Raw genomic sequence first — 13,996 nt, forward strand, 5'->3', positions numbered from 1 at the left:
AGCTATTTACGTAGACTTCATCTAAGAATTAATATTGAAGCCCTATTCTGTTGCAAGATATTTGATCATTCCATGAACCCTGAGATTGTGTTAGTGACTGGAAAAGCCTGTTTCTAGTTATGGTGTGGCTCAGCCCTAGTACACACCTTTATTTAATCCAAGAACTTTCTGCTTGAATAGTATAAATATGATTAAATAAAGTCAGCCATAGGTCAAGAGGCAGAACAAGCAAGCAGCTGATAGGGAGTGAACATAAGATCATTAAAAAATGATTATAGAGGGAATCAGGAGGACGGATAGAGAGATGTACAGGAAATAGAAGGGAGAGACATGAAGTTTGAGGAGGTTCTTTTGAAATGGCATAGTGTTGCGGAATCTTTGTTTAACTATGCAAAGAAGTGTTGTATCTATTTAACTATATACAGATTTGTTGCATTTGTTTATGTTATAGAATATTTGTTTAGCTATGTAAAAGTGTGTTGCATTCGTTTAATTACCTAAAGATGTGTTGCTGTTTTTTCTTGCCTGCCTAAGGCACCTGACTGCTCTAATAAAAAGCTTAATGACCAATTGCAAGGGAGGAGGTATAGGCAGGACTGTGCAGGTAGAGTAAGTAGGAGGTGGAATTTAGGCTGTGGGGAAGAGAGAAAAAGAGACACCAGAAGTCAGCCAGCCAAATACAGAAGAACCCGGAAAGCAGGACATACAGAATGAAAGGTCAAAAGCCCAGAGACAAAATGTAGATGAACAGAAAGAGGTTAAATTAAGTTAAAAGAGCTAGAGTAGAGCGAGCTTAAGCTTATTATTAATTATGAATTAATTATAATTAATAATAAGTCTCCATGTCTTTATTTGGGAGTTTATTGGCAGCCCAAAGAAAATATCAGCTACAGTTTAGGAAAGGCAGTAGGCTTCTAAGATGTGGTCTGAGGAAGAAGATCAACTGGATGCTTTCTCTGCCTCTCTGAGCAAGCAGGCTTTTACCCTTGCATCTGGCTTATGAGACTTTATTGGTAAAATTGAGTGATTGAGAGTTTTGTTAAAAACGTCACTATTACTATGGTTATATTTAAAGGAAAGTTCATCTCCCCAGGATGGTAAGACTCATAGTTGATACAATATGTATCTCTTTCTCTGCATCATAGATTAAAATTACTCAAAAAAGAAATCCTGTTTTATTTTTCTCTTGCTTTCCTGAACGATATCAAATATGCAAAATTAATATAATCTTCTGTTCTCAGGGACCTATATGGACAGAAAGTTTATGACTAGTGAGACTGTTATTGGAAGAAAAAATGGTAAATATGTAACTTTATTTTATTTTGAATCTGTCATAGTTCACCTTTGATTGTTATAATTTATAGGCAGATATGAAATGTTGTTAATTGCAAATTTGTTGAGCATACTCTTTCTATATTGTATATACTATTTTAGTATATGTATATTTAAATATAAATATCTTATTAATTCTTTGAGAATTTCATGCAGTATATTATGAAATATGTTCACCCTTCCAATTCCTGCTTTCAACTTTCTTATCCCTTCCCACTCAACTTTGAGAAGACGTCTGTGTCTTTCTTCTTTTCTCATCAAACCCAGTACTACTCTTGCTAAAGTGACAGAGTATTAAAATAATTTCTGATAGCTTATTGATCTGCCCATAGACTAGAACATCTCTCAATCATATACAAAGATATATAATTTTTAAAAAATATTTTAATTTATGAATATGTGTACAGGTAGCTATAGAGCTCAGAAGAGGAATCAGATTACCCATGATGTTTGAAATATTGGATGTTGTGAACTGTCCAATATGAGTACTAGAAACTGAACTTTGGTTCTTTTCAAGAATAGATTATTCTTGTAGCCATTGATGTACCACTAATACCATCTTTATAATATCTAATGATATTTAAGATAGTGTTATACATTATATATATATATATGAAATATAGTCTACATTAACAGAGTCAAAGAGTATTGAGTTATATAAATCTTAATTGTTTGTGAATCCCCTGTATTTGGTTTATTTTTTTCAAATTAGATTGGTGGGAACAGGGAAGTACAATAAGAAACAATGTGATCATCAGTGTTTCTGGGGCTGAAGGACTGTCTAATCCTGAAATGCTGGCACCGGCTGGCATCTACACCTTCAGTCCCACCAATGTGATAGAGGTAAGAGCTTCCTTTCTACCAGGAGAAGCTAAGCTGATTGTGTACGACATCTCTTCTAACAGTTCACAATAGCATCAGACATTTGATTTTGGCTGTTCACTCTAATTAGTATTAAAACATTTGTTTATGCTTTTTGTGTTAGATGAAAAATTTAGCAATTGTTCTCAGAATATCTATGAAAGTTATTTAATATGATAAATAAGACCAAGAGTGGTATTCTGGTTATCCAAACTGAAGCATCTTGTTTTGGATCTTTTGGTTCTGAAGTCAATGACTTATTAAATCACCTGTAGCCTATCATGTTAATTTGACCATATTCTTGCCAAAAGAGGATTTTACATTGAATCAGGAGGTATATAAGACATAACGTTTCAGGAGCATGGTCTTAATTGTTATTCCATGATTTGGTGTATATATAATGTAGTGAAATTATAGCCACATGGTAAAATAAGTTTTTCTATTTATCATTAGATTTGTGAGTGAGGAGTTGCACTATAATAGTTGAAGTCCATTTAATTTCTCCTTTATTAGATATTGTATCCCTTGGTCTACCTCCAGCAGGGGTTAATACCCTCCCTTTCCCAGGATGCTACTCTGGGTATCTGTGGACACACGATTCTGATGTCTATGCCCAGTTTCTGAGGAACACACAGGGAAAACTGCTCTTAATTACGTTCAGTTGAGTAATCCCCAATAAAAGTATGGTCCTCTGCTCAACGCTCCTTACACTTTTAATTGTGTCTTCCCAAAGCACAGCACTTACACACCATTTTAGGTGCCTAATAGGGGTGGCTAATAGGCCAATGACAAACAGAGGCAGAATTTCATGGATCATCAGAAACCAAACTCTAGACAAGTTGCGTTTAACTTTTTGGCCACGGCGGGCTTGTTGAACAGTTAGGAAGCCAGCTGTGGGGTCTAGAGTTCTTTTTTTTCTAAGAGTTGCTTGGGTAATGTAATCTCATCTACACTGAGGCATCTTGACAAAAGCAGTCAAGGTTTCCCAGCTCATCCCGTGTGATGCTGAAACAGCCTTAGCTCCTGGGGTAGGTGGCATATTCCCTGACTAGAAGAAAAGTTGACCCATCTTACATCCTTCATACTAGCGTACCAGCCTGGAAAGCAGAGACCTGTAGACTATCGTGCCTATGTGAGAAGAACCAGGTAAATGGTTCCTCTATTAACATGGAGATCATGGAATGATATCCATATGGGTATATTTCATGGGTGTGATCATGACTGAGCAAAATCTCCACTTAAACTTGTAGAAGATCACCTAATCTCTCAGTGTAGGCATTCAACCTAGAAAGCAGACCTAGTCGGCAACAGAAAAAGGAAGCTGAAGCCAGTCATTTGTTTCCTTCTCAGATGCCTTCCATTTTGATATATTTGTTTGCTTGTTTTTGCCTTTTAGGAATATTTTTGTTTAACAAATGTATAAATATTTCACAAATATATGTACTTAAGATTTATATATGATATAAATACATATACATGATATACACTATATAGTTATGCAAATAGAGTTCCATTGAAGGGAAATAGAGGATAAGTTCTAAGATCCCCAAGTCATTTGAGGAGGAGTTGCATGTGTGCATCGCTGCACTCCCTGTCAATGCCAGGAATCTGAGCTTGGCTCCTCCCTCTTACACTCGCTGAGCCTACTCCAAACCTTTACATTTTTAATTTACAGATAATTTCAGACTCATAAGAAGTTTCAGGAGTTCTCCTGTTCCTTTTACCCAACCTCCTTCCATAACGTATCTTTGATCACTGAATGATATCAAAATGGGTACATTACACTGGTGTACTATGTATTAATAGTAATTAATGGTGTACTCAATATTAATTGAGCAAAACCCCTCACTGAGACTTGAGGAAGCTTGCCTTGTCTTCCAGTATGGACATTCAACCTAGAAAGCACACCCACGCTCTTTCCACATATGAGCCTTCCTTTGACATCTTGACCTGGTGGTTGGGAAAGATATTTTTAAGTTTGGACAATGGTTTGTGATGTTATGTTATTCTTGACTTGTTCCAGAACATTGAACCAGATTCTTTGTCACAGCGTAGAGAGTTCATCTTCACACCCAGGTGGACACCAGCTTCCTCACCTTCAACTCTGCATAGTACAAAGGGATTTTTTGGGGGGTTCTTTTTGGTTTTCATACCTGCAGTTGGTCTGCTGTCACCCTACCCAGGCCGTGGGTGAATCAAATAAAAGTCAGTTTCTCTGAAAATCAAATCTGAGCCCTGTGCCTTCTCATCAGTGAGAACGTTTGCAGTGCCTTGCTGGAGTCTACAGGGACATGGCCATCTTTAGTCACTCCTCTGTGAACCATTGACTTGTTTCCTAAAAGCACATTGGTGGCCCTCTCACTATGCACTGCCCTAGCTTCTGCTCTCTGTTCCAGGCCTGTCTTCTCTCAACAGCAATGTCATCAGCAGCCAGTCTTCCGTTTCTTTCATGCAGATTCATGATCCCACTATTCCCAAACTCTCTTGCTGGAGTGATTATTCAGAGGACATCAGAGGACAGTTCACTCCCAGTGCTTCAGAGTGGCCTATATTCACAGAGATATTAGAATCTACCTATGAGCATAGTCCTTTTCAGGAGAGCCCAAGGAAGAAGGAGCCTGTTGGTGACATCCATTTGATTTGGGGGAAATTTGTTCTAGTTTGTGAATCAATTTTGTAAGGAATTCTGTTTTAAAGGACCCAACCTCAGTTCTCTGGCTCTCCCCCACTCAATAGGTAATGCATATTTAAGAGCTGCCTGAAGGGTTAACTCACCTCTTCCATTTTTTTTCTTCTACTGACTGCAGATATACACCTCAAGGAGCTGGCTTACTTGAGCAATTCATTCTCTCTGGAATTTCTCTTGCTTGAATGTCCATAACACATTGACTTCCGCAAAGAATTGATTTCCACACAAAATTCCCTGCTTGCCTTAAACCCTTTCCTGCAAGCCTCTGGCTGCCTGCATAAGTGTGCGGTTTCTTCACAAATCCTTTGTAGAGTACCCAATTGGAATTGAGAAGAAGGGTGGGCGGTAACGTGAGCTGACTGCTGATGCCCTTCTATTATAAGAAAAGTGAGTCTTCCTGGCAAACATAGGACTAAAGCTGCAACATCCCTTCTCACTGTAAATGTACTGGGACAGTGTTTGCGTGTGAAACTCAGATGTTCCTTAAATTCTAATAGAACTGAGGCAGGTTCTATTAGAACTTAACACTTTTGTTTGTTGACATGTATGCTTTCTGAGCACTGGTGATGAGCCTGGATGTAGTCTCAAAAATATCTTTCTGAACTTTTGGAACATTCTCCCTTCTCATCAAGTCTTGGTAATGAGCTGGCACACATGACAATGAAACGGATGTGTGTGTTAAATTAATGTTGCCATTGTCAGCCTGTGGCGTACTTCTCATTATTTGCAGTGCTTGAAGAGAAGGTGGGTGTTTAAGAGTTATCTGTATTTGTGTGTGTGTGTCTCTGTGTGTGCTCACGCACATGTGCACTATATCAAAAGAATGTAGAGACTGGCAACTTGTATCATTCTGAACTTTAGAGGAAATGTTTTCTATTTTTCACCATTTAATATAATGTTGATGTGTTCATGTGTGCCTGTTTGTGTGTATGTGTGCATGTGTATGTGCGTGCACAAGTGTGTGTGTGTGTGTGTGTGTGTGTGTGTGCATATGTGTTTAAGCCGAATGTTGATGTTAGGTGTCTTCTTCAGTAGATATCAAACCAATTTTTAAAAATTACATCTTATTTATTTATTTGTGTGTGTGTGTGTGTGTGTGTATGTGTGCATGCATATAACACGACCCACAAGTGAAAGCCAGAAGACAACTTGTGGGATTTGGTTTTCTCCTACCATGTATGCTCAGGGGCTAAACTCAGGGCAACTTTACAAGCTGAGCCATCTCTCTGGCCCTCTGTGTTATTTGTTGATGTAGGGTATCACTGATTGCAGAGCTCACCCATTCAGTTGCGACTTTGCCAACAAACCCCAGGAAACCTCTTGACTCTATCTACAGCTCTGAGAATACAGACAGAAATGAGTGGCTACTTAGGGCTCTTTACATGGATGTTGGGATTCTCAACTTCTCTCCTCATGTTTGCCTGGAAGCACTCTATTAACTAAGTCATATCCCTGTCCCTAGAGATGTTTTCTTTGACTCCCAGTTCTTAAGTATAGCTGAATCATCAGTTTGGGTTATAGGTGTGCTCTTTTATTGTAGGGGCAGACACTAGATAATCTGGAAGATGGAAATTCACATGGTATTTGCTGGGGAAGGTTTCCTCTTCTCATCACGATAGGGAATAAGCACTATGTTATGTCTTTGTTTTGAACAGATACACTGAGCACTTATATTCATCTTCTGAGAGATAAGGATTCTTCCTGAGGCTGAGAATGACTATTGCACACTCTGTTCCTTTTTTAGCACAGTATTGAGATGGCTAAGTAATACTCTTTTTGAGAATGCTTAGTGCCAGATTTGATTATTTTGAAATTACCTTCCATGTGAAGACCACTAAAATATTCCTCATTATAATTAGTTGCATTTTTATATTTAGCATAAAAATATGGAATTCCACCAAATGTAAGATATTAGGAGGTGGATGTAATTTACTCTTATGACACCTTGTGTTTCTCCACAGTGGTACTTGTGGTGGATTGTTATAAGTTTCTTCTATGTAGCAGTGTTTTAAGCACCAATGGTGCTTTCCTCTGCCCTGTGAATTGTGCTAACAGTAACTATTTCCAGATATTTCCACATTTCCCAGGAAACAAAATTATTCTTGGTTTAGATTCTTTAGACCGTGATTTCCTAAGACCATTAATGTCTTAAAGAAGGCCCCAAGTTCCTGAAGTCCTGTGGCCTCTTGAATAGTAATTCAACTTCATACACCACAGCGTCCAGATATTCCTAAGTGACATTTCCTGAGGGCCACGTGGTAACTGAGGAAATATGATTAGACTTGTGAATGACCTCGGGGAACAGAAGAACTGTTTGGAATCCCAAATAATGACACTTAGTAGAGAACAGGCCAACTTGTCCACTAGGGAAGAAAACATTCTGTAACTGAATAACAACAAGGAAAGACTATTTACAAGCACCCAGGGTAAAGAGCCTTGGGGGCCCACAATAAACACTGAGCTAAAGTTAAGTAAACAGCAGGATGATTGTGTCAGCATGTGTTGGCCCTGCACTGGGTCCTGTGGGTCAGCCTTTTGGACTCAGGACAACTCTAGCCCTGACTCACACTTCAACAGCCCGAAGGCCTCTGAGGCAGGAACATTCTTTCACCCTTATTGATGTAAAAGCTCTTTTCCCATTGGTCCTCATGGACTTTGGACATGTGTTTGTGGCACACGGGGCACTTCCAAAGAATAGGATATTCAAATTCTACCTTCCGTAGAGAGTGCTGGTACATGCCATCTGTCAGTGTGTCACCTCGATTCAAAGTCTAATAAGATCCCAAATCATTCTTTAATTTATAACTGAAGTCAATAAAAATATTGCTAAAGAATGAGTCAAACGATGGGACAAAGTGATTTTATTCAATCTAAGGAAAATAGAAAATAGCTACCCGTGCAACAGAATACCACAAGGAGGATGAGGGCTCTCAGATCTCAGCATTAAAAGGTCAAAATAGGACTGCAGAGATGACTCAGAGAAAGTGATGTTTAGTTTTTTGTCAGCTTGACCCAAGCTAGTGTCATTTGGGAAGAGAGAATCTCAACTGAGAATAGATCAATCTAGGATTGGCTGGTGAGCAAGTTCATGAAGCCATTTTCTTGATTAGTGGTTGATGTGGGAGAACATAGCCTACTGTGGGTGGTGCCATCCCTAGGTAGATGGTCATGGAAGGTATAAGAAAGGTAGCTGATGATGGCTGCTCTTCCATCCCTAGAGGACCACTAACCTACTCTAGGGTAGATTTTCTTTTGTTGCATTCTCCCTACGGAGGAAATCACAAAACTGCTGTCACACTTTGAATAGAATGGTGGTTCCATTCTGCAGCCCCACCAAGAGCATGTGACAGTCCTGATTTCTCCACCATGCACCGTCACTTACTAATACCCTGTGGTTTTCGCTATCTTGTCAGGCTCATGTATTGTTTCACTGTTGCTTTGACTTTGCCTTCTCTTGATCCCTACTGACACTGGCTGTATTTTCCTATATTTATTGGCTACTTTACGTATCTTTGGAGAAATACCTATTGGTCTTTTTCTCATTTTAAAAGTTCTTATTATTTAAAACAATCTTTTAAATTTAAATACATTTTTTTTCATATTTCCTCTTTCCCCAAGCTCTTCCAGGTCCTCTTCCTCTCCATACCCACCCAACTTCAAGTTCTTTCTAAAAAAAGAAACAACAAACCAATAAAACAACAACCCCCAAACCAAGAAAATAAAAATAGACCACACCTTCCAAAAATCTCACCATACAGTGACCAAGGAAAAGCCCATAAACAAGAAACTGTGGATTCCATTATGTGTTGCTGAAGTACTACTATGAGGTTTTCCCCCCAATGATTGCTATACCTAGTGTCTCTCCACTGGATAAGACTGACTTTCCCTCTCCCAACAGGTATAAATGCCAGTTTAGAGTGAATTCTCCAGTCCTCGCAGTGTGCACTTGAGGCTGAGTTATTACAGTGAAGACATTTTGGGCTTTCTTGGTATTATATTAGCTAGCACCTGGCCACCTCCCAGATGACAGGAGATGGCTTATTTGGGAGGCACTGAGCCTGTATCCCATAATCAAGAAGAGTAGTCTGTTTCATAATGTATATTTCTCAGGTAGGCTTGGCTATCCTGGCCTAAGACAAGACCCTTGAACGGAGAAAAGCAGATATATACACATATGTTGGAAGTATGCTTTGATCAAATATAGTTAAATCAACTATTCATTCTTCCTATAGATAGTACCAACTCAGAGAAGCAGCTGAGTTGACAGACCCCAGTTTTTAATCTAAGTAACAGCGAGACTCAGGTATAGGACCATGTCGAGGTCCATGACCCTATAGCAGCTGAGACCTATATTGATGTCCATGGCTCATGTGGCCACAAAAGAACACTTGTCTGGGGTCTGGGCCATAACTTGTGACCTTGTTAATGTCCAGGGGCCATGATGCTGCCATAACCATTCTGGACTGAGTGGCTGGGGTTACCTCCTGGAACTACAATGTCAACCAGACTGAGCTGCAGTCTGGTGCCATGTCTGAGACCATGGCTTAGCTGTAGCTGGGGTCTGTCACCAAGGTTGCCACTAGATGTCACACAGAGGCCCAGGATCTGGGCCAGAGTCTGAGGCTTTGTTGGAGTCTGATGGCCATGCCACAGCAAGGACAATACAGATATGGGTGGCCTGTGGTGCCACCCGGTACCATGGTGTCATATTAGTCAGGCTATTGCTGAGGGCCATATCTTGGTTTGTGACCCTGTAATGGCCAGGGTCCAGATTGATGTACATGGTTTCTGTTGTCATCAAGTGCCACGAGGATGCTCAGAATCAGATCAGCCACCTGAGTCGGTGTACCAGGGCCAGGATACATTCAGATCTGAGTGACCTGTCAGTCAATGTCATGGTGACATCTGGGTCAGAGCTGTACCTGGAAGCCATGTCACGATCCATGGCCTTCATGTAGCCAGGGTCTGTGCTGATGTTTGAGGCTCCTGTTACCATCAAAGGCCATATAGACACATGAGATTGAAGACCATGTTTGGCCACACTGCTTCTGGGACCTGTGCTGACCTTGAATGGTCTACACTGCTACCTGTATTGTGTGTGCTGTGCTGTGGAGGACCATATCTGTGTTTGGCGCTCTATCACAGCTGGGGTCTGTGCTGAAGTCCAAGTACCGTATTGCCATCAAAGGTCACACAGAAGCCCAGGGTTGGGGCTGCAACCTGAGGTGTTGGTGGTGTCTGGTGGTCTTGTGGCTGCCAGAACCACCCTGACCTGAGTGTCTAGTTCTTCTATTTGGAGACAGATTGTGCTTCAGGGCTAGGCAGCTACTGAGGACCATGCCTGGGTTTGTGATTCAATGCAGGCAGCGACTGTGTTGATGTCTGTGGCCTGCATCACTCAGGAGGCCTTAGGAATCATGTAAGATGAAATCAGAGGACCGAGGGGTCAGTGTCCCTCTTTGTCCTTGGTAAAGCTGGCCTTACCTCTCACTGGACACTGCAGCAAGAAAACTGGCCCCTGCACTCCAGAGTGATAGCACTAACCCTTACTACAGGGGAGAGTGAACTAACTCTGAGGGTATGGACATAGGGGAGCTGACTCCACCCCCTCACCTGAGGCAGGTGGCCCTGGTATCCCAGACTGACCGACTTGGCTACCACACAGATACATAGCAGGGCCTTATGTTGACCCACATTGTCATCTACCCCAACTAGGACCTACTGGAGTCCACGAAGGGACTGATACTGTGGAACAATACCTACAGGATGTCTAAGACTCAGGGCAACAAAGGTGTCCCAGATGAGTTCTGGTGAGGAGTCAGTGTACTGGACAACAGAAGCCTTGAACCAGACCAGGGACTCATTGCAACAAACATTTGCTATTAAAGCTGATAGGACAAAGGGTATAAGCTGTGTGACATCCAAAGCCACCAGGATGAAAGAAGAGGTGTTGGAGAGGCAGGGAAAGAAGCAGAAACAAAGAGTTTTGTTGTTGTTTTTGTTTATTTTGTTCTTGTTTTTGTGTGTTTGTTTGCTTGCATTCTTGTTCTTTTTTTCTTTTGTGTGGAGCACTAAAGTGGAGAGGGAAGGATGCGGGAGTATCTGGAGGTGAATGGGATTGGGGTGCGTGCTGTAAAACTCCCAAAGAATCAATAAAGAAGTTAAATTTAAAAACTAAAGCTAGCCCACACATCTTCATGCCACAGAAACTTTAAGAAAGATTTAAAATGGAAGGCTAGTTCTGGAGAGGGACAATTTAAAGTGTAGTCAAGTTTTCTGGAGTTTGGCAAGTAAGGGCACAGGTTGATCCTATGGTGAAATCTGGAACAACTCAGTCCACAAAATCTTTATCACATGTGAAAAAAGAATAAGTAAGAAAGTAGAAAGAGACAAGAAAGTTCTTTTTTTGCAGCAACCTCTGCATGTATGGAATAACTATTTTTAAATCTCCTTTAATTTCTGTAGGGCAACAGAGTGTGTGCAGCTGGCTATGGCTATGTTTTCTACCTTGTGACCAGGCAAACCTCACAAGCTCCACTGCTTTCGTTCATGTTGAACACTGCTCACTCTTGTACCAGGTAATGCTGGTTAAATTCATTTACATTTAAGTGGGGTGCTTGTGATTTTTCATGATTGGTTTTATGGACAAAGGGTGAAGGCTTCTTGAAATTTGATTCAAGATGTGGCAATGATACATGCTGTGGGAACACATTCCGCTCCTTCAGCCAATAGCATTTAAGATACCAGCCCACTTGGGCGTGGTCTCTTATATTGTAAATGCAGCTATAAAGCATGCACTTCTTCTCCTTGTTACTCCTAGAATATGAGAGAAGGAATACATGGACAAGATCAAGCTATGGTAGAATATGAAAGTACACAAGAACAAAATGTGATGTAAGTAAGTGCTAGGGTTTATTCTACTAAAAGGAGTAAAGTTATAAGGGCTGAGAGAATATCAGGAAACATGGCTATCTGTTTATGGTTAAATGGCAGAAGCAAGTCACAGGGTACAAAAAGAAAAGATTGAGAAATGAGCAGAGTCCATCACAGAGGAGGGTTCCAAGTTTTGCTTATGTCCATGCTCCCAAATTTCATTATTTTTATATTTAATGAAGCATAAAAATCCAGACTACAGGAGACATTCAAAGAACTCAGTATAATGCGTTCTGAATAATCCAACTTTAAACTGGACAATAGAACTAAGATGACATTTCTGAAATAAACATATGGAAGAGATGAGCTAGTATATTAAAAGTACTTAAAACTGATGAAAATTAAAACCATGAAGAGTTATAAGTTCACACCTGTTAGGATGAATATGTTCAGAATGATGAATAATGGTATTGGCATGGATTTGGATAAAAGAAATCAAACTTATAAATTATTAATGGCGATGTTAGTATTACCGTTATACACACATAGAGGATTCCCTAAGAAAATTAAAATAATAAGTATCAGTTGATCCATTAATTCTATTAACAGATACACACACACAAACACACATTTTACACACACACCTGTAAAGAGGTCCATGCCTATATGTCAGTTTTTAAAAATGAATAAAACTTCCTTTAATCTCACTGGGGAAATATTGAATTTATTTTCATTCTTTGCCTTTCTTTCTAGGTATGGCCTCCTTATATATCCTAAATTTCAACCACTTTGGAATAATGACACAGGCTTCACTGTCTTCCAAGATTTCATGGTTTGGGGAAGTGCAGGTGGTGCCAAGGTATGATTTTAGCTTATACATACATACATACATACATACATACATACATACATACATACATACACAGTCTTTGTTTTCTAGAGGCAGACTATTATATCACTCTATCCAAGGGATAGTAGTTTGATGAGAATGAGAACACTGTGATGTTATCACAACTAGTATCAATGGTATCATAGGTGTGTGTGTGTGTGTGTGTGTGTGTGTGTGTGTGTGGTGTTGAATACACAAATCCCACATCAGAGTTCATTTTCTATATGGGTTCCCAAAACAGTTCTTGTAGAAAATAAGGCAACAGGGCTTTTAATGACATTTACAACCAGGAGGTGACAATTGTACAGGTTCATCCACCCATACTTCCCTTTCAGTTCCTACTTATGACTAATAACTGAAGAACCCAAAAGTAATGGAATCGTCAAATGTCACACAACCAGGAACACAGCCAACTGCAGAGTAAAGACACAAACATGTGTTTGTTAGTGTAATCTCCTGAATAATGAATGCTACAGTGTTAAGAAAAACATGGTTCCTCAAAGGAAAATAGGTTCAGATCTAGCTGCCATTTACTTTAATCAATATGTTTTATTTACTATTTTTTCCTCAAGAAAAACCCAATAGATTCATGTTTACTCATTTAGTTTTTATTGCCACACTGACTTTTAAAAGGGAAATTTTGTTTCCTGTCAATTAGGGACAAAATTACCTAGGGTCACCAGTACTACAAAGAGACAACTTCATTGACTTCATCTCTGCAATTTAGAACTATGCAGCCTAGGATACATAGATGAGGAAATATGTTTGTAAAGCATAGGAACTAGAACAAAAGCAAAATCATAGTAAAAGACAAATATACTCAAGTTCCTAAGAAAAGGAAGAAAACTTTGATTGAAGAAAGCCTAAAATATACAATTAAGATAACTAGCAAGGAGATCCCTAATATGTTGAACATTTTATTTTAGTTTTTTTAGGTGTTGTTTTTGCATGTGGGGAAATGTTTTCTCATGTCTCATAGATAAGAATTATTAATTTGAACCAAATATTTCTTCATTTTCTAGGTATAATAGTAGTTTAAAAGCATTATTTTCACCATGTTTCAGATGGTATTTCTTCTATAATAAAGAGAAATGATAGCACACTGTGAAAACCGTACCCACACCTTTAATTTACACTTTGCTACTGTATAATTTAAAACCCGAGATTTGCGAACTAACGCTTGGTTATTGTTTTTAAATAAATTTGCAAATGAGTTATTTTCGAGTGCCTGTAATTAGGTAGTAGCTGTCCAGTTACCAGCTCAGGTCTTAACTGGTTTGCACTCATAGCCCATCTCCAAAGAAATGTCATTTTATAAAATGTTTGCATGCGGACATTTTTGGACATGGATG

At 39.5% G+C, this 13,996-nt stretch overlaps 1 protein-coding gene across 1 annotated transcript in view; it reads left to right on the forward strand.

The window, feature by feature from the left end:
• Positions 1-13,996, forward strand: part of Pkhd1 (PKHD1 ciliary IPT domain containing fibrocystin/polyductin) — a 419,145-nt gene that overhangs the window by 190,583 nt on the left and 214,566 nt on the right. The window contains exons 41-44 of the mRNA XM_075978902.1: positions 1,242-1,298; positions 2,045-2,175; positions 11,348-11,460; positions 12,509-12,614. Of these exons, the coding sequence (XP_075835017.1) occupies positions 1,242-1,298; positions 2,045-2,175; positions 11,348-11,460; positions 12,509-12,614 (407 nt within the window). The remainder of the gene's footprint in view (positions 1-1,241; positions 1,299-2,044; positions 2,176-11,347; positions 11,461-12,508; positions 12,615-13,996) is intronic.

Source organism: Microtus pennsylvanicus, chromosome 7, assembly GCF_037038515.1.
Source record: "Microtus pennsylvanicus isolate mMicPen1 chromosome 7, mMicPen1.hap1, whole genome shotgun sequence".
Lineage (NCBI taxonomy): Eukaryota > Metazoa > Chordata > Mammalia > Rodentia > Cricetidae > Microtus > Microtus pennsylvanicus.